Genomic DNA, 24,419 nt, shown 5'->3' with positions numbered 1-24,419 from the left:
CAGCTGCAAGATAAACAGTTCTGGCACTAAGATGTACTCAGTTTAGAAAGGGTCTCAGGGAAAAAAACACCATCCAAATGGCAGGAGCAATATAAAGTTAAGAAGATTTAACTAATTTATGCCTGCTAGTTAGATTCCAGTGGGCAATTATAACATTATCATTAACCACATGCAGCTTCACAGAATTCCTAACAATAGAACTATACAAAACTTGAAGGTCTTCCTCCTTCAAAAAATGCAAAATACTGTGAAAAGGGTAAAGCAAATGATGGAAGCAAACAGAAAATTGCAGCTGAGTAATCAAATCTCTGTATGAAAGCAAGCTTCTGTTTAAACAGAACACTGCATTGACTGTAAGGTGGCACAAAGCACTCAAGTTCCAGTTCCATCAGCACAATATACTCAGAGGAGATTTAAGAGTAATTGTCCAAATTGTAACAAGAAATCAGTAAACAGGCTACTTCTTTATGAAAACTTTCAGCTATCACAACTTGAATAATGCTCTTACAAGCAATTTAACAGCTGGTAAATGACTTTTGCATGTACAAAATCAAATTGAAGTCCTGAAGAAAATCCAAGCCACAGAATGAATTGTCTGGTATTAAGTCCCTGTTCAGCTCTTGCTTCCTGTTTTCATTTGAGCTCAGAAACAGGTAGGTCTTCATGCAACACACCAACCACACAACCAGGCAAAGGTCTCCTCACTGAGGGGTTAAGGGATGGGGTGGCCAGCAGGACCAGGTTATTACTCCTACCTTTTCCTTTACCACATTCTATTAGAAAGAAAAAGAAAGGATGGAATTAGGGCCACACTGTCTCAGCTTTGAGAAGCCAACTGTATATGAAAAGGTAATTCAATATTCCATGACTCCTAGGATTGATCACCTTGTATTCTCAAGCATTCCTCAGAAGACACAAACCCATACAAGAGTCCTTGCAGCTTCTTTTTGTTCTAGTACCTATTATGGATGCAGTACCATGCAGCACAGCTTCCTACACTGGTGCTTGTTTTCAAAGTTCCAAGGAGTATTTTTAAACATGAAATAAATGGTTCATTTGCAAACACCTACAGGTTACATACCCAATGCACCAGACTCTGCCTGCAGCAAGTAGTTTTCTTTAAAAACAGGCCTATTTTGAGTCTGTGGGTTTGGTTGCAATTTTTTTGGTTTCTTAAGTGTTTTTGACTTACATGTGAATCAGCAGATCCAGTGGTATGTACTGCATCTGGACCTCTGACCTAAGGAGAGAATGATGAGGAGGTGAGGCAAACAACAAGAAACAGACAAACAACCTCTGGGGACTTTTTCCCAGTTCTTGGAATGTGATTTTTCACTTCAATTTTAACATCCAAATACACGAGAACAAAGATACATGTAATGTATTTTAATGATGTATCTGACCTAGGTCACCTCAGGAACAATGCCAATATAAGGCAAATAAGGAACAGATCTAAAGATAGACCATTAAAATAACTGAATTTCCACAGCTGGATTTTATAAATACATCACTAATGGCACCACTGGGAAAAAAAGTAAATTAGTAACATTGCATCTCCAAGAGTTGTCATTAAAGACTCTTAAAGATTACATTTGGCTTCCTATAAAATAATTTCCAAAACTGCTTTTACTATATTGTATATAGATGGAACCTGGCCACCCCAAAAACCTCAACTTGTGACTAGGTACTAATTGACATTGTTACTTTAAACCCTCACTGAGCTTTAACACCTAAACCAGCATATATACAAAATGAGGTTTTAAATGAACTTAAGTTATGGAGAACACACTTTTAAATTACGTAATGCCCAAATTCCAAAAAAACCTGACATAACATCTACTATTAAGATATTATAGCCTGATGCACAATTCATACCTTAATTGAAATTTAAGTCAAAGTAACACGTTCCTATTAGCTGAAATCTGCTCATTAGTTGCAGAACGTATTTCTCCTTATTACATGGAGTTTATAGTTTATAGCAGAAATAGTAATAGATGATGCTCATTTCCAGTCCTTCAATACCAACAAGCACCAAATGCTACTCTAGAAGATAATTTACTAGGCCTTGTTTTAATTGTGCATCCTGCTTTTTCATCAACTATGACAGAGACATTTTTCTTTCAACAAGTATATTCCTATGTTATAGTGTAAAATCAGTTTAGAAAAAAAATGGTCTTCAACAGAAAGCACTTCAGCAACCAGAATTAAGATGCACAAATGTAAAGAGCAACACAAAGATACAGCCCTTCCAAGGGGGAAGCAAAAGGCTCCTAGGAATACGTTCAGAGGTGTTTTTAAGAAAGAGAAATGGGGCAGGGAAAAATCAGGAAAAAAAATCATGTCTTACTCTCAAAGATCTCCCAAATCCCCTTCCTTGCAGCACTGTATATGACTCACAAGCACATCTCTGCACAGAAGCTAGTTACAAGTTGAGTTCACATCCAGCAGTAGCAATTCATTAGAATACACATGGAAGCAAATATTTCAAGCATCTTTTACTAATGCCATTTCCTGGAATCTTCTTCTCCTGCGTACTTGGTGCTGAATTTTTTTGTGATCCACAACTGCCTGTGGCACTCAGATCAGTAATCTGTTATGCACAGGTCGACATACTGCACAAATGTAGCCTAAGGAAAGCTGTCTTCCCCCCAAGAGTTTATGAATGTGTAGCCCAACACCACACAGATACAAGCTGTACACTGTGCAGAAGAATTCCAGAGCATGGAAACAGCATTCTTCCTGCTGCCAGCTGCCACCCTGCGGCAACCAACACAGCAGCTGCAATTCCAGCCTCCCAAAAAACAACTTGAGACCTGCAGTTAAAAAAAATCAGTCTCAAAGGTGGAGTGATACAGTGCTGTCTGCCTTAGTGTACTGACAGATCGAGCACTGCTCCAGGAAAGGAGCTTGTCTGGCAACAGCAGAAAGGAACGTCTACTTCCTGATTCTCCACATCTGTTTCATTTATGGAAGTTTTAGATAACAACACCTCTCAACAGGGTGGTGCTGAAGCTGCTTATAGGGAGGACAAAAACAAGGCATTACACTGTAACAAACAGTGGGAATGCTCAGTAAAATGACAGATTATCCCGAAAAAGAATATTAAAAAAAGACACTCAATCTGCTTCTCCATCAGCAGCGACACTCAATCTGCTTCTCCATCAGCAGCAAGAAGATGATACTGCTCAGAAAGGCGTCAGTGAGTGGCAGCACCCAGAAATTCTGTGGGATCCCAGTGGCACTCCTCAAAACACCAACAGGGACCATGGCACTCAACATTAGCTGAGCAGCAGAATTTCTATTAAGGTGCACTCAGAAAACGTCTAAAATAAATTTTAGCTTTCAGACCAACTTTACCCCATAGTAACTAACAGTTTGGAGAGCCACAAATTCAACAATTCTTATTTTTCAAGTCTTCTCTTCCTACGTATAAATTTAGTTCTACCTTTGATACTACTCCTGACCAACCAAGCAACTGTTCTGACCAAGTACAAGATGAAAAGGTCCTTGACAAAATTACACATTGCTATCTGCCAGTTTCTAAATGCTAGTTTTTAAAAAATCACAAATTCTCACAACACTGCACTTTGCATCCATCTGCACAGCTTTGACAAAAGGGGCCATTTTGTTTCCTTAAGAGTCAGACCAGCTGCACTGACTCAGCAGAATTGGTGTCTTTCCAACAGAGGGAAACATTTTAGAAGATGTTGCCCACCTGTGTTGAAATCTGGAGCAGGATTATTTTTTCTGTTCTCATCATGTCAGGTAGCTCAACTGAACTTAACTGCTGAAAGAAAGACACACAAAGCTCTCCCCTACACGTGATGAGATGTGAGGACAGCTCTCTCCTGTCCAAAATGCCTACAGAAAAAATGCAGTGAATCCAACTTTCAGTCACTGCCAGCATAAACAATTGACAAATGCTTTCTTATCCCCAATTCATTGCATCGCTGTCTGAAAACTATCTTTATTTATTATTTTTCCTCAACCAGACTATTTTACAGCTGGATCACTTTTTCCATCACTTTCACGCTGCACATTTCTCAAAGCTTGTGCCAGCACAGCTGAAGTGCCATTTCAGCAGCCTGCAATTGCTCCTGTAGTAAAATACAGCCCTGTCAAACCCCAGTCCTGGAGGTCAGGTCACCCAAAGCTTCACTAAGTCCAGCCAACTTCACTCAACCTCCAAGAGAAAAGCCAAAAACTTCAAAGGACCATACAAATGAGATTTATTACAAACTTCCATGAAAATGCCAAAGCAGAGTCATCTCTGAGATTCTGATCTTTACATTTTCTTCCAGTTTCATGGAAGCTTCCAAGGAAAACAGAGAAGAGAACAGCCCTTCAAAATCTTCCTTCCTGCTTACAGTTCACATGGCCACAAATTCAGCTCTTTACAGTTTCTCCAGACTTAAAAATCTCTAGGTAAAACTGGCATGATTTTGTTATTTCGCAAGTATTTAAAATATACTGTATACAGTAAGTATTTTTTAAAATTAATACTAATGTCATTTAGTGAAACAACAAAGAGCAACAAAAGCACAAAAGCTGCCAATAGAATCCAGGAGACCATCTGTGATCTTCTAAATGCTGAATGGTATTTTTACAACCGTAATGGCTACAACTTAAAACATAAATGAAAGCTCTGTACTTGAAAGAACCAATAGCTTCAGGGTGAAATGTTTAAAAGAAACTCTGATGAAAGCCACTCCTGCCCTGTTTCAACATCTTCAATTGATCCTGCCCCCATACTGGTCACACTGAACTACAGCACTGTTCCTGGTCTAGCTGATGACCCGTGAAAGGGAGAGATGAGGAGGTTCAGCCAAACCATTTCCCAAGTCACAGCAGCACCCCGCTGCCTAAAGCATTCCAAATCGACCAAAGAGAACGCTTGCTAGGGAAGTAGCTAAGGCTGGGACTCTGTGTCAGCACTGACAGCAAGGAAAAACAAATGGGAACACATCATAAATTAAGATGCCAAAAGTCAGCAAAAGGAGGTTTCCAGCTTTTCTTGCCTTATGTTTGTTATTCTTCCTTTCTCTTTAGAAAGTAAGTGCTTGAAAACACCTGCAAATTATTTTACGGCTAATGTACTTAGTCTTTACAATGACTGGAATAACACAGATTTGTATTGGCCCCTATCTGAGTCGCCATAACTCGCAGACACAAAAGCAAACGGACAGTGGCTTTCTCCAGAAGTATCTGTACAGAACGGTATTCCCTAAGAACCTTCAACTCAGGTAACAGGTCTGGCTTTGGGGATGAAAAAGGGGAAAGTACAGCTTGCTCCAAGTGAAGTATTTCTTCTGCATACGGTACCCAATAATAACAGCAGTCCATGTAAGAGCAGTGGCCATGCCAGTTACTATTCTCAGAAGATACAATAACAAAATGGAAGAGTCACTGAGCAGCTAAAATTTCATTACATAAAGATAATAACTGAACATCTGTACCTGTCATTTCAGAACCACGTCCTACACTGATGTCCTATGGAGTCCTTGGCAATCTCTATTTTCTATTCTTTAATTATCCTTCTTTCCTACTTGGATTTCTGGAAATCTCAAGCATGAATCTTGCTACACCAATCTCAAAGTGCAAAGGAATAGTTAATGCTTTTGCAACACATTTCACATGGGAGACTTTCAAAGTTATTTAGCAGCTGCCAGTATCACACAAAGCAGCTGCCACCACAGTGAGGCAGGCACTGGGGGCTGCCTGAACCTACACCACCTCCAGCAATGCTTTCCAATCAGTAAATGAAACAAATAATGCCTGGCTGAAAAGATGTGATTTTACACTATAAATATATATAACCAAAATAACTGGGTCAAATTCAGTACTTGGACACCAAGACTGAAGAACAAATACCAACCATTCTGAACAGAAGAAGTTATTTTATTTCAGGCACTAGGTCATAGCTCCTCACAGAGCACAGAAAATAAAAGGTCAGTGTCTTTCTAGCAGGTATATAGAAGCCAGAAAAGGCACACCTTGGAATTGCCACTGAAACATATCCTATGGAGTCTATGAGATACATAATTGTATTTGCAAAAGAAATATAACTTGCAAAAGAAGCCTACAACTTCGGTTTTAATCATGTAAGTAAATGAATCCTAAAATGATTAAAAATAATCAAAGTGTCTGATAAATAATTACTTCATAAAATTTAGCAAAATGGTTATTTGCTCAATTGTTAAACCATAAACATTTTTATATAGGCTCAACTAAAAATACACATTTTAATCCCTGTGTGAATAAACTAATTAAAACAAAAATAATATTACTAATTTCAACACCATTTCTTTCTGCAGACATTTGAAAAGTATCACAATGTATGTCATAAGCATTTATGGAATAATAAAACAAAGGTACTGAAGGGAACACACACTGTTCAGCCCCCCAAGATTTCCTTTTTGGGAAATAAATCCCAAGAGACAGGCATATCTTGTTTTATTTCACTTTTCAACAGAAACATTCTCATGGATCCAAATACGTACTATCCCTATTTTCTCTGAAAAGAAGAAACAAGCAAGATCTAGAACGTAAAGTATGGGGAAAATACTAGTGGAACATGGCATGGATGTCTGGAGGAATGGGGAACTGAGGAGGAAGTGCACAAAGGTGGCAAGACAGGTACAAGATGTCCTCAGCAGGCCCTGACAGATGAACAAACGTCTGACCTTACACTCCCTAGGCATCCTACTGACTTCCATGGGATGGAAGAGTTAACTCCCTGAACGTACCTCTGCATAACAGACATCTTGGATAGAAAACAATTCCTATAAATTAATTGTTACTGTATATTGAAAAATGAGTATCATCAGTACAGAAATAGCAACTGACAAAACAAAAATAGTCTATGATGTAACTGCGAAAAGAAAGGAATCACATCTGGGTTGGTTTTCTGTACCATGTTATCAGCTGCATTAATCAATAATTAATTATTCTATTTCCAATTATACTTGAAATCCCAAAATATCCTATTCCCTAAAAGCCACTGTCCACAAATTAAGACCTATTTTACTACTCAACTGTTCTGTCCAGCTCTTATTTGCTATTCCAAGCCAAAAGCAAGATAAAAAAATGTTTCTCGGCAATATTTGGAGCACATAATAAAAGGGAAACAAAAATAAAACTCCCCTAGTCTAATAACAACAGTCTAAACATGCAAAGACATTAAGTAACTACATTTCATCACCAACTGCATTAATTACTACAGTTTCCTAGGAGCAAAATAAAAGAAAAAAATTAAATCATCCTGGTTTTGCTTAATAAAAAGACGGACAAAAATTATACATTCATAGCACTGGAAATTCCTGAGCCATAACACGGCTTCCTCTTTGAATGATTTACACACTCACACACCAAAACCTGGAAAATTTATGTAGTTCTGACCTAAAGCCTAAAACGAAAGTGAATGAAAGGGAGTAATCCTCAAACCATCAGTCGCCAGTGCATGCCCCAAAATATCTTGCCCTCTACCCTCCCAGCAGGAGCGATGCTGCAAGCGCAGGCAGCTCTAGGCTGTGAGCACCCACTGGTTTCAGAGCACAGCTCTGGGCCAAGTTTTCGAGAACTGCGGCACTACCTGTGCTCCTGGGCTGGAAATCCACCCAGCAGGAACTACAGGAAGTAGAGCGGGCACAGTGAAAAGCGCGGGGAATGCCGCGGCAATTCTACGAAACTTCATCGCGCTTCAAAAGAACCGACTCCATTTCTATTCGTCGTTTTCGTTCACGCTCGCGAGTTGGAAACTAACCCTGCCCGGGCCTCAGCCCACGGAGGGAGAGCAATGAAATGAAACCCGTCGGTGGGCACGGCTGGGGCTCGGGCATTACGAACAGCCCGCACCCCCAACCCGGGGACGCGCGGGCCGGCACAGCGCCTCCACCGAGCCCCGCGTCTTCCTCCGCCTGAGCACGGGGACGCCACGGGGACAGAGACGTGCCCGGAGCGGTCTCGGGGAGCGGGGGTGCCCCGCAAGAGACCCGGGGCCCCGAGCCCCCTTCCCGCCTCCCACCCCGTCCCAGGGCCCGCGGTCACCCCGGGCTCAGAGCAGGCCGCGCCGCCCGCGCCTCGCCGCCCTGCCGCTACCGGGCCCCACCGCCCGGCCGTGGGCCGCGAGCCCTGCTCCCCGAGCGCAACGGAGAGTGCCACGCGCTGTGCCTCCCGAGCCGAACGGAGCGGGAGCGGGCGCGGGCCGTGCCCCGGGGCGGAGCGGCCTCACCTTCCCGGCGGGTTTCTGCGAGCCGCCGGGCGCCTTGTCCGCCATCTTGCCTCTCCCCTCGCCCAGCCCTGGCGGCGGCCGAGCGAGCGCCGATCCCACCGAGCCCGCGAGCGGAGGGCGCGAAGCCGATGGCCGAGCCGCCGATGGCCCCCACCCCCTGCGCGGCAGGGCCGCACCATCCGCAGGCAGCGCTCGCCCTGTACGTTTAACGATGGGAAATGGAACGGATACCGCTTGGAACAACCTGGAATGTTACATCTCACTGAGAAAAGCCCTTGAGTACTGAAAAGGCTAACACAGAAAATTCTTCGTTACTGAGTTTCATATCACACTGCAATTGCAACTTTATTGAGCTCTGTTTAACTGGGGATTATAACCAGCAGTCACATTTATCATGAGTCTTGAATCCCCGTGCTTTGATGGATTTTCAGAGTGGAATATGCAGGGGCTGAGATAATATTTAAGGAAAAGACAAGAAAATACACAGAAATTACCGGAAGCTTTAATCCACCACCTACCAGGAGGGAGCAGGGCCTGTGCTAACAATCACCTGGGGCAGCGGGGAATGAAGATTCCAGAAGGGAGAAAATAAAAAGCAAAAGGAGAGATTGAAGAGGGCAGAGGCAACTGCAGAAGGCTGGAAGTTTATAGAGGAGGGCAAAACTCTCAGGAAACCTCACCGGCTGCAGATGTGCGTCCAGCTGTGCAGGGACATGGTCTGGTGAGCGCTGCTGCTCTGCCCGCAGCTGTATCAGGGTGAGGGCTCAGCTGCGAGCTCTTCCATGGAAGCTGTCCCCGCGTGTCACCAGCACTGAGCAGGCCGGTCAGGGCGAGAACGGCACAGCGGCGCGGCAGCGAGCGCTCACGGCGGGCTGGAGAACAGCAGGGAAGTCTCCCCAAAAGGCGGAGGACGCGGGTCAATGTTCAAGAAGAGCAGGCCGGGCAGCAGGAAGAGCTACCAGGATTTCCTATTCCTGCAGCAGCGCGGGGCACGGCGGGACGCGCAGGCGCCGCCAGGGGGCAGGCACGGCCTGCGCCGCGCGCCCGCCTGAGGCGGCCCGTGCCACGTAACGTGACTCCGCCCGAAGTTACACAAAAAATGGCAAAATAAAAAATGAGGATCCCCATCGTTCCTTAGGTTCGAGCCGCTTTACGCCGCGGTTCAGTCTGCAGCGGGCCAGGCGGTGCTGCTGCGGCAAAGGCGAGGCAGGGAGAAAGGCCACGCAGCAACACGCGTTTCTGGGCTGTCGGAGCCTCCTGCTGCCCTCCGCAGCACACCGGAATGTTCTGGTAACGGCGTGGCAGCCGAGGCTCCGGAGAGACAGGATGCGTGTCTAACACACCTGGGCAATTCCTGCGATAAGCGCGGGCTGCTCCCACGGCTGGCACGGTGCTGGGCCGCACCTCCACTCCGGAGGAGCCTGCACGGCTCTCTTGGACACATTTGACGTGGAGTCACTGAGGCTTGGAAGGAAGGAGCGTGAAATAAAACCCCCACATTGACAGGCACAATTCCACCAGTCTTTCTAGGATTTTTTGCGCCCCAAACTTTCCCATAGAGGAGCCCTTCCTGGTCAAGAAGCATTACGGATGGATTAGGCAGGATTTACTGCTTCAGAATCCAAGTCAAGCCTTTCTCTTCCCTCATCTTTCTCCCTGTTTACTTGAGAACCATTTCACTGGCTTGCAGAGACACAGGATTAGTATCATTTGTGACCTGCTTTTCGGGTGGTTTTTAACATAGTAGTGCAAACAGGTGCAGCAATGAGTGGAAAGCAGACCAGCTGGAGAACTTGTACTGGCTAGAAAGAGCATTTAGAGCTATAGGAGAAGACACTAGATGATGCTCAACTCTCCTGGGACCGTATTAATAAACAGGGCATGAAAGATGACTTACGCTTCTAAGTACAAAACAGACATCTAATTGGAAAGAGGAACGTGCCTTGGATGATAGAGTTTTGGGGCCAATAATGTTTAGAAAATTCGTGCTCCATTTGGCCTCGATCTCTTTATTTTATCCACCTCATTAATCCATTTTAATTATCCACCTCATTGTTCAAATCCTCTGCTTACTGCTTAGCCTCGACACTCTTTTGTAATTAATAAACTGCCCCAAATTAAAAGCATCACAATCCAGTGCATGCTGTGAAAAACAGGAAGGACAGAGTTTCAAAGGTCATCTCTAAAGATAATTTTTCAGAATGAACCATAATTCTCAATCTATGTTATTCCTAACACATTGCAATAGTACAGTAGCACTTGTGTACAGTTAGTGAATGAGAACACATGTCACTGGTTTGGGCTTAATGGGAGAGCAAGGGCAGGAAGGAGAGCGGGAAGGAAAGGAAGCAGTGAGGTGCAGAAATCCATGGAGAATTAATGCAGGAAAGGGTAGGCTAATAATAATAACAACAATATTTAAAAGTAAATTGTAGGCATTTTTCATTATAATGCAGTAGGTCTGTTTGCTGCAGACCTGGGAATTGCTTATTAACTGTTGTTACAATGACAAGTATCATTAGGCAATATACTCGGGAAAATCATGAATTATCATAAATAATTAACACTAAGCTACATTAAGTAAACCACACTCTGCAGTGTGTTACATTTGTCTTTCTGTCTGCTTTATCCCCAACTTCCCATTGCTCTCGCTTCAGGCCAGGGCACAGAACTGCTGCAATTCTTTAGCAAATGTGGATGCGAGGGAATGGGAGAGGAAGGATTTAGGGTGCTGTGGAAATTCCCTGCCCTGTGGCAAAGGAAGCATGTTTGAGGACATAGGGCAGGCAGATTATGAGTAGGACGGAAGTGTAGCCGCTGGGTGTACAGGTTTGTAACTGTAACAGTTTCACACTTTCCTGTGTAGTTTTACAGAGTGGCTCACGGATCACCAAAGCCACCGGCTGCGTGTTCCCCAGCGCTTAGGCTGCAGTCTTCCAGCTTTTTCCCTCATTCGGCCCTCCACCTCCTCCCACCCCAGAGACTGAAAACCGCCAGCGAGGATTCTCAAAATCGGCAGCTGCAGCTCCCCCGTGCACTCGCGGGTTGCTAGGGAGCTCTGCGTGCGCAGCGCCGAGCCCAGAGGGAGAGGCGGGCGGCGCTCACAGCCGGAGCACACAGAGCCTGGGCTCAATTCAGATGCTTTAGCAGGGACCACCGGAATAATGAAAAAGAGCCAGAGGGGCTGCTGGGAGACGGCAATTTGCCTCTCAGGTTCCTAGCAGTCTGGACATGCTGCACTGCTCTATCTGCTCTCTGTCCCCCGGCTGGAGCCACCTCTGTGTTGCTCCATCTCTCAGTGCTGCTGCTTTATCTCCCCTCAGCTGTGAGTCCTGCTCTACTCCTGCCATTCAGCAGCTGTTTTCCCTTCCAGGACCCCACTGCTCTCTCCTGGGACATGTCTTATCAGGGAACCGAAGCTCTTTCTCCCCCTGGGATTCCTCAAGCAGTAAGGCAAATTACGCAAACCAGCGACAGGGACAACATCTGACTTGCGCTGTCTGGCTGAGAAGGGTCAGTCATTTGCAATGTAGTTTGCAGGCATTCGTGCAAATATCAAATGAAGGCTTAATTTCAAAAGTTCTCCTGCAGCTTCTTGCCAGAGAGAATTAGCCTACGTGGCTAGAATCCAGATGTGCACATCTATCAGTTGTTTGAAAGCACGGAAGTTCAAGATGAGTGCAATGCCAGTCATTCCTTTGCCATACTGCGAGTCCCTCCTGTCAGGTTACTGAGTAGCAATTTGTGCTCTGCAAAACACTCCCACTCAGCACATACAAACAAAACAATTTCTTAGTTATGCACTTTGTAAGTGAGGGTTCAGTCCTGCAACCCTTGCAAAGGACAAGTTGTACTTTGCTTTTACCATGAGTCCCTGGAATCTAGGACAGTGGTGGATTTTGACCATGGAAAACATGAAATATGCACCCGCCCAATATGTTATTCTTCATCACAGTGAAACTAATTTCACAGCAATACTTATGTACAGATTTGCTGCTGTGAAGAAAACGGCAAGTTTTACCTCAAATATTTCAAAACCAGGAACCCTAAGAAGACAACAGCCAAACTTCCAGAGAAATTTTCTTAAAATGTGAGGTATTTTACCCAGTTTGTTGTGTTTACTGTTTTTTCAGATGGGTTTCACTGCCGGTTTTTAAAGCATAAAGGATACAAACCTGAAGATATTCAAATGCAAGGTAAAAAGGGCAGAAAATTAGATACTCCTGATCACTGAGACATTAAAATTAACATTGCTGTATAACTATGATGATGTTAGCAGCTGTTATTCCCTTTTACATCTACCTTTTCTCCCTTCTAGATGAGGCTTTAAAATATAGGCATCACTCCCACTTTTCTTTATCTATCAAGGTATTGGCTTTATAAAGTATAATTGACCCTAATTAGTTACTCAAGAAGGAGAAAGTGATGCAAGGTTTCCTGTTTATCCAGTCTTATAGCGGAGTAGAAATTGCAAAGGCAAGTTAATTGCTTCAGTATTAGATCAAAGCACAGTGTCTACTCAATTATTACAAAGTATAGTAATCACTGCAGTAAAAAGTTACCCATCAAGCCATTATTTGCAAGAGATTGATACACATTCAAGAAAGGATTAAAAAAACCCCACAGAACAAAAGGACCATTTTTTTATGTGTGTGTATCTCTTCGGATGTTCTCCCAGAGAAACTGCAACCATGAGGTACAGCAAACAAAGTTAGATGAGGCTAAAGTCTTCCCTTTCTTTAATAGCTACAAATTCTACCCTCTCTCTTGTTCAGTGGAGTTCCATGGAAGATGTCACAACAGTGTCAGATTTACTAAAGAGATCTCAGTGCAGGAGAAAAATCCACAGGAAACAAAGAGGGTAAATGTTTTTTCTCAGACAAAATTTCTTACTGAGAAAGAAACCATCAAAATCTGTCTTAGAAGTGAAGATATAAAAATTAAAAAAAAAAATTATACAGGTGGAATTGTATGGTAGAGGACTAAGTCAAGCAAGTGCTACTAAGACTGCTATTTCCCAGTGTGAGTTGAATTGGGTGAGGCTAAAGGTTTATCTTCAAAAGCATCTTAAATCTTCCAAACACCATCACTACATATTCACATTAGGACTTTCTCTCTTTTTAAGTTTTTTTTTAATCAGTTTCTTTATTTATTCTAAAAAGTTATGTGTAATAGGACGGCTAAGTACCACCTCTTCCCTAGTGTGCTGAGTATGTTTGAGTGCAAAACATGCATTTAGCTTTTTTTTTTTTTTTTCATTTCCTAACCAAAAGGCATAATTTCACTGGGTAGGGTTGAAGTAATTTAGAATATTTTTTAGGGCTTTTGATATTTCAGACAAAATAACAACTCAGAAATTACTTCAACACCGAATAAAACAAAGGTATAATGCAGAAACAAATTCACACTCGATATTGTAGCACATCTTTTCCTTTGAGTCTTCCTACAGCACTGATTAACATTAGCTTCCATTACTTACCTCATTAGGCAGTACCTTCATCAGTGTTTTAAGAGTCTTCTAAAAGGTTATTTGGAGAGGAAAGCCTGCAGAAAATTCTACACATGCTAGGAGAAACTGTGGTATATGCTGACCATGCCCTTCTAAATATAAACCCTGGTTAGAGAAATGCAGAGCCTCTTCATGCACTAAATTACGTGGACTCAGCTCTGTGACCTCCAGATGTCCTGATTCTCCCTGGCTTGCCACATAATAGTCATGTAATACTAACCTTGATGGACTACATATGAATAAGAGGCTATTTTGAGGTTGTAAGTGCTTCAAATTGTAAGGTTCCCTGCACACTATCCCACAGCTGGCTTGGGAGGAGAATACTCAACTCAATGTAATATGTATGCAGTAGTCTTTATAAAAGCCCAGGCTGTCCTCAGAGATCATTCCCCCTGTGAGGAGTCTGCCTTGGAAATAAGCAAAAGACTTAGATCATTAGCAATGAGTTCCATAAATGTGGCTGCTAAAGCATTCGTGTGTACCTCCACCAACACCCAGACAGTCCAGTGTCCACCAGAACTGTCACTCTTGAATCACAAGCAAACCCCACCTGCTCTTCCCAGCCTGGGCTGCCCCAATGGGCCATAAACCCAGTGAGTGTGTCTCTCAGGCAGCCAGGCCATGCCCCAGAACTCCCTGAGGCACAAGGGCTGAAAGCCTCCCACATCCCTGAACGTCAGGAGGCTGCAGAAAAGTCAAAACGTGTCAAACGAGCCCTGCTGCCACTGCAAGGCCAGCAGTTCCCATTCAGCAGTGGATGCTGTCGTTCTTTAGACACCATCTGTTGCAACAGCTGCTGGTGACTTTCCAACAGCCTGTTTAGTGCAGGTCTAAAACCTGATTGCTCTCAGGCAACCACCCCTTCTTATCTAACCTTCATGAGAGAGACTGAAGATCATGGTCACTTTGGCCCTCTACCGTAGGGCATGCAGTGGCATTGACCACCACAAATGGCAGTGTCACCACCATAGGGGACTGGGAGACAGGATCACCAGAGCCCTACTGGGAATGCCTCCATGTGTGATGTGATGGGAGCAGGGCAGGGGCAGGTATTCTTAAGTGAACAGACTCCTCCCCACTGCCTGTATCTGCAGGGATGCAGCACCCAGTCCAACATCTGGCCTGTCTCTTCTTCACTGTGGCATTTCTAGTGAAGAGCAGCACCATGAGAAGCCTGACCTCTACCAGAGGCTGAGCAATTTCCAGTCATCCCCAAGAGCCTTTCCTCTCCCTAAATTCCACACTGCAGAGTCCATGAGGAGCAGAGCCCTGCTCACTCCTGAGGCTCCTTGCAGGCAGAGCCCTGTCATTTACTCCCCGAGGAGTGTCCACTTTCTGTGTCCCTGCACTCCAGCAGGCACCCCCTCTAAAACACATGGATATTGGACCATATTAGGCCTATCTGAAAAATGTCTTTTGTTTAATATTTTGCTCCTCATGTTGGCTCTTCAGCACTGTTCAGTTATGTTTATTTTCTTAGCAGGTCTCCTGTGTAATTTTTATAAAGATTATAAGCAGTGTCACCAGTCTGCCCTACTTCTGAAAGAAAAACGCATTGAAAATCACTTTCAGCAGCACACTTTTAAGACTTTTTTTCTGCTAAGGCAAAAAAACCCCTTATTTCTTATTTTTCATTGTCGTGATTCACTATCAATTGTTTTTATGAAAGTCTTCGGACAGAATGTCCTAATTACACTTGACCTCAGTTTATACCACGTGACCACGCACGTATCTGAATCTCACCATGTAAAACGCACTTTTGGCAACGGAGAGCTATTGGATGTTTAAGACCATCTGAAAACAAACAAAAAGGAAACAGGTTCAAGCAGCGGAGAACAATCCCTTAGTCTGGCTCCTACCTGCACCTGCATTAGTGACTTACCCTCTATTTCCTTCAGATGCCTTAAGGAACGGTAACACCCATACAGTGATTTCCCCCGTATTTTTATGTTCTGATTATGTAAGTGTGCTGCTTGCATAACCGCAACGACAATAAGTGTAGGATTTGTCTAAGGATCAACACGGAGCAGCTCCTGCCAGCCGTTCCCGAGTGTCCCTGCCAGCCGCCCCGCTCGGAGCGCGCCGATAAGGTGGGTGCCGTGTGTGTCAGTGACGCTCACCCCGTGCAGCCCGGCCGGGAATGTTTAGCCTGAAATAACGTTTGCATTCACTGCATGAGATAATGTCACCAAAGAAATCACGTCTCAGCGGCCTTATCAAAGCACACAGGACAGACCGCCAGCCAGCTGCCACCCGCCCCCTATCTGGGGGTACTTCCCCGGTCTATCTCGCCGCCGGGGATCCCCCAGCCCTGCGGGGCCATCTCCCTTTTCCCGGGGCTCCCGCCCGGCTCCTGCCGCACGCGCGGGCGCAGCCGCGCTCGGGGCCGGGCGGGCGCCCCGGTGTCCCCTTTGTGCTTTTTACACCACAACAGCCCCGCGGGCAAGGCCCCCTCCCCGAGCGGTGCCGGTGCCAGCTGACCCCGCGCCCGGGAAGGGGTGCCGCGGGTCGGGCCCGGCCGCACGCCTCGCTGCAGGGGCTCTCACGGACCCGCCCCCCCGCTGCGGCCGCATCAATCATTAACGGCGGCTCGGGTGTCCAGCGCCTCCCACCCTGGGAAACCCTACCCGGGGCGGCGGGGGCGTCTCTTCCCGCTCCTCGGGAGCGCTGGATGCGCCGCCGGTTTCCAGTTACCGCGATGCCGGGCGGCGGGGCGGGAGGAGCCGCGGCGGTGCTGCCACTGCCCCCGCTGCAATGAGTGATGCTGCCGGGGGCGGCGGCGGGGGCGGAGAGGCGCAGAGCTACCGCGGATCCTCCGCCGGCGGCTGCGGGCGCAGCGGCTCTGCCTCGCCCGGTCGGCGGCGAGGCGGCGGGCCCGGGGCCGGCCGGGGCAGCAGCAGCATGCCGGCGGGCGAGGGGGACAAGAAGGAGGCGGCGCCGCCGCCGCCTCGCCCTGCCGCCTTGCTGCGGTGGGACGAGGTGCCCGAGGACTTCGTGGAGTGCTTCATCCTCTCGGGCTACCGGCGGTTGCACTGCTCGGCGCAGGAGTGCCTGGCCTCGGTGCTGCAGCCCACCAACGAGACCCTCAACTTCTGGACCCACTTCATCCCACTGCTGCTCTTCCTCAGCCGCTTCGGGCGGTTGCTGCTGCTGCGGGGTGCCGGGGACGTGCCCTTCCATCACCCGGCCCTGCTGCCCCTCTGGTGCTACGCCTCGGGGGTGCTGCTCACCTTCGCCATGAGCTGCACGGCCCACCTCTTCAGCTGCCTCTCCCCGCGCCTCCGCGCCACCTTCTTCTACCTGGACTACGCCTCCATCAGCTACTATGGCTTCGCCAGCACCGTGGCCTACTCCTACTACCTGCTGCCAGGGCTGAGCCTGCTGGACGCCGGCGCCATGAGCCGCTACGTGCAGCAGCGGCTGGGCTGGCAGCTGGACTGCAGCCTGCCCATCGCGGCCTACCGCGTGCTCGTGCTGCCCGTGGCGCTGGCGCTGGCCGTGGGCTGCACGGCCGCCTGCTGCCGCAGCCGCGCCGCGTGCTGCGCCTACCCCTTCGCCGTGCGCACCTTCGTGTTCGCCATGCCGCTCAGCATGGCCTGCCCCATCATGCTGGAGAGCCTCCTCTTCGACCTCCGCGCACGCAACCCCACGCTCTTCGTCTACTTCTACCGCCGCTACTTCTGGCTGCTGGTGGCCGCCTTCTTCAACGTCAGCAAAATCCCCGAGCGGATCCAGCCGGGGCTCTTCGACATCGTGGGGCATAGCCATCAGCTTTTCCACATCTTTACCTTCCTCAGCATCTACGACCAGGTGCACTACGTGGAGGATGGGCTGGCGGAGTTTCTCAAGGCACCCCTGGCTGTCCCCACCTACCTAGGCACCGTGGGATATATGCTGCTCCTGACCGTCTGCCTTGCCGTGGTCGTCAGGAGGTTCCTCAATGTTGCAGAGCTCTGTAAGCAGGACTGACCAGGCTGGCGACCCTTGAGACAGCGACCACCATGCCAGTGACCCTTGGGCTGGAGACCCTTGGGCCGATGACCTTCGGACTGGTGACCCTCAGACCAGACCCACCATGTCTTGCAGAAGCTGTGAAACCTGGGGGAACCACACCTGTGGAAGAGCCAGGTCCCTTTCATGGAGGTTTGCTGGAGAAAATGACCATGGCAGAACTGCTCGTGCTCTTTAAACTACTAGGTTACCAGGGGAAGCAAGCAAATGCTTACTGGTATGTTGCTGCTTAGAGTATAAGCTGAAATAATTTAGCTCTGCTACTAGGAAGAATGCATGAATGATGAATGCCACTTACTAATTTAATAACAATTAGGTCTAAACTAGCTCTGTATATACATATATATTTATATATCTAGCTATATATTTATTAGCTACATATATGTGTATATATATGTATAGACCTGAAGACATTTGTGCAATGATTTCTCATAGACTTTTAATCAACTCCTATGTGAAATTTCCTAGCAGATAATGCACTGACATGTATCTTCCTCTCCGATATTGTAACAGGCCTTTGCAGCCACATACTGGATTTTAAATGCAAACAAATCGATAGCTATCTATAGTTTCTAAGGTCTTACAGCCTTTTCAGCCAGGGAACAATAGATTTAAGAGAGAAGAAAAACAGCTGTGAATTATTACAGAATTACCAGTTGATGGAGAGACTTTAATTAGACAGACAGTGAGTGGTTGGTGTAGCCGCTCGGAAACTAAAATAAAACAGAAGGATATGTAAAATAACCAAACAAGAAAGGGGTCAAACTGGTTTGGAACGGGGGCAGAGGAAGAAGGACACTGCATAATGGAATGGCTCTTCCCTTAGCATGTCAGGAACATCTGTTGTGCTAAGGGGCCCCTTTATCTTCCTGGGTAAATCACCTCCAAATCAGTCCTCTAGAGTCAAAGTCAGATGCCAGACTTTCTATAAACCCCTGCCAAGCTCGGTGGGAGTTCTGTGGATGTAAAGAGAGTAACTGATGCATGAGATCTCATTCTGGATCTTTAAAAAAACTACATGGAACTAGTTTTTACTGCTCTTTAATTAGAGCACTGTCAGATTTACCATCCTAAAATTAGCTGCAGAATAAGATACTGCTGAATCTGAGTTCAGCACCTAAAATCTGGTTCTACAAGTAGTGGATACTGGCACTTTTTCATCATTCCCCATTTTTTCCTATTCTCATTAGTTGTGGCTGCAGCTGGATGTGTTGAAGTCCTTTTTCAGAAGCGTGGGGGAGTTAAAGAATTAGGAGGTATTTTCCAAAGCAGTATCTTTTCAGAGCAACCCAGGTATTATGTCACACGACAAAGAGCTAAGTAGACATTGAATTTACTCTCTAGATACATTTTTGTAAACCATGTGCAGATTTTAAGCAAATGCATTTTGCTTTCATCAGACAGAACAAGTGCAATAATATTACACAAGGAGCATTTACAAATAGAAGTTCAGGTGAGAAGCTGCTTGTGTAACTCATTGTCAAAAGAAGGGTGGTACTTCCTTAGGAAACCCTTGTGTCAGACTTCATAATTGTGTACTAGCTGTTTTACTCAGCTCCTGTTGTAAAAGTGTATTCCTGCTTGGATCTTTCCCATTTTCATGGGCATGGCTTCTGAATCCCAAGACAATGTTTTGAGTCCAGTCCTAAGCTTCTGTGAGACAAAGTCCCCTTTGTTTAAAATCGGAATATAGGAAGGACTGTAGCCAGGGATTATGAAGTCAGATCCTTAACATGGGTTAGAGTCATCACAGACCCAATAGCTGATATGCCCTCTACCAATGTAGCAGTTTTATGAAAATTTCTCAATGGAAGTGCATAAGCTAAAAGAAAATTACACTCACTCAATTTAGCTTTTATCTCAATCCATTTTAAGTATAATGGTTTGAATATTTTAGATTCTTAGTGAAGGATGAAAATGGCCTAACAAAAATATATGTTCTTTGCCAGCTACAATTCTGCTGGTATGTCGTCTTTGGAAGGGTCAGATGTGGTCTTTTAAGGAGATTGACTAGAATTATATGAAGTAGCAGTTCCCAAACTGTGGCCTCTTGAATTATCATTGTTGGGCCATAAAAAACTGCATGGCACTGTGTGGGTGGCTGTGTTCAGTCTTCATTTGCCAACCTGCATTAAAAGAAAATAGAAACTACATGAAGTATTGTAAATGTTACCTATTTTCACTAATTTTTGTCATAAACGTAGCACTGCTTTCTTCAGCTGCAAACAAAGCAGAAAATTATCTGCACCACTGGGAGAGGAGGCTGGTTGACAACACTGTTATTCCTTGAAAAGTGCTTTAATATTAGTGAAAACCCTGAAAACTCACAATAGAAAGCCAGTGGATCAAGAACTGCAACGATATTATGCTGTGAATTTCCACAACTGCAAAAAGAGGCCAAAAATCTTTGAGATGAGCTGTATTCAAGTTAAAATAATAGAGGCATAGTAGGTAGAGCCCAATGACTCATCCAAACTAATTATGTAGAAAGGGTTTGCCTAGGAGATGCCACTAACACATCCAACCAGCAATTAAAAACTGAGAAATAAATAAAAAAATCCAGGGACAGCAAACCTCAGCACTGGAAGGCAGCTCAGAAACAAATAGTAAAAGCCAAATGTAAAAGACTGGGCTTTTAAAGCATGCTGTATAATGAATTATATTTGTGCTTGTCAGTCACAATGCAGAGGACATATCAAGAGGCAATGTCAAAAATGGCTGTTGCTAACTTGTAAAAATACATTTGATATTTGGAGTTAGGCCACACAGGGTCATCTATATATATCTCAACGACAGATAACAGTAAAAAGTTTGGATTGCAACCACCTGCAATTTTACTGGAATCTCACTGCTGTTACAAGAGTTGCCTGTGAGCCCCAGTCACACTGGAGATTGGGTACCTGGCTCTGATATTAAGAATATTGCTTCATTCAGAAGTTTCTGTTGGCAAATTGTTTAGGCACGTGTATGGGCCTGAGCACCTCATGGAATTACCTGTAAAAGCTGGTTGCAAGCACTGCTGTCTGAGCCACTGTAAGCAGGCCACTGAATCCAGAGTGAATGGCTACAGGGAGATGTGATTAGAATTTAAGAGCTCTAATTAATGGATTTTTGTTTGTCTGGTTTGTGTTTAAAAAAATGCGACTACAGATTAAAACGGTACAGTAAGTGTGGAAAATATCTAGGGAAATGTGACCTGAGTGTCTGTGTCTATTCAGTGGAGGACATGTATGTAGATAATTGTTCCGTTTGCTGTGTCCAATGGACAGAACAAATCTGAGATAAAAAGATTAAAATTGGAACAAGATACCTATAATTATAGTGCTTGAATTTGCTCACATAAAGTGAGTCAGCATTTGTGTGACTTGTAAGGTGCAGGATAACTTTCTGGTGTGAAAGCACATGATTGAAGAACATGTGTAAGCATGTCCAGAGCTCAGATAAGATGTCTAACCTGCAGACTAGATGCATAAGGAAATCCTAGAAAACTAACTTGCTTGCAGAAGTACTTGTCATAATGTTTTTATAACCTGCCATAAGGTCTACAATGTGGATTCCACAACTCATGTTTAAAACCAAAAAGGCTTTTCAGGCCTTTTGCAGTAGAATCTGTATGGGGATGGGAGCCAAGGTGGGGCCTGGAGCACAAGGCCTGTGGCCTGTAAATGCCTGGGTGTTTTTCAGTATTTGGCCAGCACTGACCTCCAGACTGACACACCTGTGCTGATGTGAAGTGACTGTTGCTGGGGCCACTTTCCAGGGTGTTGGTGGCATAGACTCCCCCCCTCTGCATTCAGCACGTGCCTAGAACTGCAATCTAGACTGGCACATATACAGTAAGCCTGGCTTCTGGGCACTTCTGGGTAGCCTGTGAGCTTCAAGCTCATTTTCATGTAAGATCAATAAGCCTGACCTATAATCATTACCCTGTTTTCTGTAGTGATACAGTATTTCTTCTGCAGTATATTAATTTGAATGTCACTATCCAGGATATCTGTGAAGTTCTGAGCAGCTTCATTAGCAAGACTGGAATCTACAGGCTGGAAACAAAGGGAAAGGTTTCATCCGCATGCTGCACTTGTAGAAATGTAGCAGTTAAAAGTAGAAGTATGTTAATTTTTTTTGTTAAAATGATAGTTCTGCTTAGTTGTCCAAGTGTTATGCTTATTATTTATTTGCTGAATCCAGCTACTTTGTCAGGTTTTTGACAACAGTGCACCTGCAGAAAATGACAGTATGGAAGTTCTTCTTCATGTTTAAGTAAACTCTCTGAGGCTGCACATTCATAGAGCATTATTGCACTAAACTCAGTTGATTACCATCCACATGCCTTACAGAAGCAAGTCATACCTGTAGTATTGCCCAGATCAAAATGTTTTTCATTGCCTATGAGAGTAAAAATGACCAAGTGGCCAGTAACAAGCTGAGGAGTCAGGCACTCCTGGGTTCTTATCCTTGCTTTGCCACTACCTGTTCTGTAATCTAGGGCAAGCTGTTTAAACTGTGTTAATTTTGAATGAATTTTAATTCATGTGAAACACTGGAATTGTACCAGGGTTGAATTTGACCCTTTGTGTCTCAGTTTCCACATCTGTAAGATGGGGAGAATATACCTTACCTACCTCGCAGGGCTGCTCTGAAGACTAGCAAATGTTTGTAAAGCACTTAAAAATGCAAAGACCCTCCCAGGTGCTAAGAAGAAATATTACTGAACTCCAGCAGAGAGAATGTTATATTTTTCCTCATGTCACAGGGAGAGGAACAGGAATGTTTCCAGATCGTGAACTCTTGGGACAAACCCATGTCAATGCCATACTCCTAGGATGTTCACATCCTGTGTCTTTTGGAGCTGATGGCAAAATTTCCACTGGCTTCAAGTGGGGGGCAATCAAGACCCAGGCAGTATTAAACAGGCTGACTAAATGCTTAAGGGTCAGGAGTAAAGAGAAAACATACGTGACTTACATACGCTTTTCTTCAGAAATTCTCCCTGGTAACTTGTACTGAGGAGCATTGTAACACCCACGAGGCCTCCTTGTTCATACAGCCATGGATTGTATTCCAGTTACTATGAAACAATGGAGCACGATTTCCCATCAGTGTCTGTAAGACTATGATTATGTCTCAGTTGCCATTGGGAATTTTGAACTACGTCAAACTGCTTCTTACTAGAGTAAAAAACCTGAAATAAATGAAGCTTTTAAGAAAAAAATGTAATCATTTGAGAATATAAAATTATATTGATCAAACAACTTTCTCTTTTTCCCTCCCGTTCTGCAAAACTATCAACATGGAGTTAATTCTATGGCTGAGTGAAATCTGAGTTTGCATCTTTTGACCACATATATGTATTCTGTCAAAGAGCCCTGAATAATCATCCTACTAACCCACTCTGCCCATCAACTGGAAGGGCTTATATAAAAAGCACCACTGAGAAGAGGACTATGTTTTTAAGAGCTTTTCTAACTGGCAGCAGTAGCTGAGGGGGAAAAAAAAAGAAGACATCAAAGGATTTGAGTGCTTTGTTAGTCAAGGCCTGTACCTTTAGAAATTGTCCCAATATACAAGTATATTCCTAGCTTCTGTTAGACACCTCTGACCAACACCCAAGTTACAGCTGAGACTTTACTCACTTCTCAGATGAGATGCAAGACTATAATGTCACATGCACTGAAAGACACAGGCCTCCATTCAAGACACTTGGTCTCTTGGAACTGGGTGTGGAATAAAGTGAAATCATTTTCACATCTTGCTTAGATAGATGCTGCTTCATTCCACTGAATTCAGTAATAAATTATTGACCAAGACAAAGGAAGCAGGCTTTTGCTTAAAGTTGCCTGGAAGGAAACACCACCAGCAGACTTCTGCTTTCAGGGCAATTGGTTCCTGGGCCATACTCAGAACATGGAGAATTCTGAAGTAGGGCTTTGCTATTTCATGGGAATGCCTTAGGATTTGTGTTTGTAGCTGGGGGTTAATAGTACAGAGAAACAGTTTATAGCAAGTCAATTCTGTCTGCTAGAGGTTCAAGCACGCTTTAGTAGGAGGTATCATGTTTAAGGGGCTGTGCATGCAATGAACAAAAAGTGTGAATTTTGTGTGGTTCTGTTGGGAGGGTTTGAAAATTTACTCTTTGTACACTTTTGGATGCTGACTACTGTATATGTAATAACTATGCATTTTTAGCAAAAAAAATGGGTGTGATCTATAAATAAAGTTGATTCTGAGTTCATTTTTGCAGAAATGCATTTATAAAGGTTTTTCTCATTTCTTCGTACAACTTAGTGTGACACCTGTACGGTCAGAAATGTGTTGAATGTAGTTATCTTCAAACACAGGTGATGTTAGCATCAGCATAAGAACATTCAGTTCTTGTATAGGGGTGTTGGTATTCCTGAAAACACTATACTAGCAGAAGTATCATGGCCATTTTGTTGTCTTTATATTTTAAAGCAATAAAGTAGCATTCTTTGCCAATTTAGTTCTCTGCTAACTAATTAATGACATCCCTGTTCCACTAAGATCATTCATATATATTAGAAGATTAGTGTTCAGCCTACAGTGCTCCCTGAAAAATCATGAAATTGGTAGCAATAACAGTGTCAAGAATCGCAGCAAAATATTGACTGCAAAATGAAGAGGTCTATTTGGCATCAAGTTTCCCATTTG

The 24,419-nt window shown here is 44.7% G+C and overlaps 3 protein-coding genes across 14 annotated transcripts in view; 2 read left to right on the top strand and 1 right to left on the bottom strand.

Annotated features, from left to right (window-relative positions):
* U2SURP (U2 snRNP associated SURP domain containing) overlaps positions 1-9,240 on the bottom strand; it is a 43,270-nt gene extending 34,030 nt beyond the window's left edge. For 4 of the 11 annotated variants that reach the window (XM_088170791.1, XM_088170792.1, XM_014877886.2 and 1 more), the window contains exons 1-2: positions 8,231-8,355; positions 1,193-1,240 (exon numbers count right to left, since the gene is read on the bottom strand). In XM_088170791.1, coding sequence (XP_088026917.1) covers positions 1,193-1,240; positions 8,231-8,275 — 93 coding nt within the window. In that variant the 5' untranslated portion in view covers positions 8,276-8,355. Of the gene's footprint in view, positions 1-1,192; positions 1,241-8,230; positions 8,356-8,910 lie in introns of those variants that run through there. The other 7 variants (XM_088170794.1, XM_014877889.2, XM_088170796.1 and 4 more) reach the window with 5 other exon arrangements.
* A 6,275-nt stretch (positions 9,241-15,515) lies between these two features.
* PCOLCE2 (procollagen C-endopeptidase enhancer 2) overlaps positions 15,516-24,419 on the top strand; it is a 52,518-nt gene continuing 43,614 nt past the window's right edge. Inside the window, exon 1 of one of the 2 annotated variants that reach the window (XM_088170802.1) lies at positions 15,516-15,829. The gene's annotated coding sequence lies outside the window, so the exon portion shown is untranslated. The remainder of the gene's footprint in view (positions 15,830-24,419) is intronic. The other variant, XM_088170803.1, reaches the window with a different exon arrangement.
* PAQR9 (progestin and adipoQ receptor family member 9) lies at positions 16,337-24,227 on the top strand. The gene has a single exon (XM_014877936.2). The coding sequence runs from the start codon at positions 16,494-16,496 to the stop codon at positions 17,706-17,708; it is 1,215 nt and encodes a 404-aa protein (XP_014733422.2). The 5' UTR covers positions 16,337-16,493; the 3' UTR covers positions 17,709-24,227.

The sequence above is a fragment of the Sturnus vulgaris genome, chromosome 10 (genome assembly GCF_052056855.1).
Source record: "Sturnus vulgaris isolate bStuVul1 chromosome 10, bStuVul1.hap1, whole genome shotgun sequence".
In the NCBI taxonomy this organism is placed as follows: domain Eukaryota; kingdom Metazoa; phylum Chordata; class Aves; order Passeriformes; family Sturnidae; genus Sturnus; species Sturnus vulgaris.
This window is presented reverse-complemented; position numbering and strand designations above follow the sequence as displayed.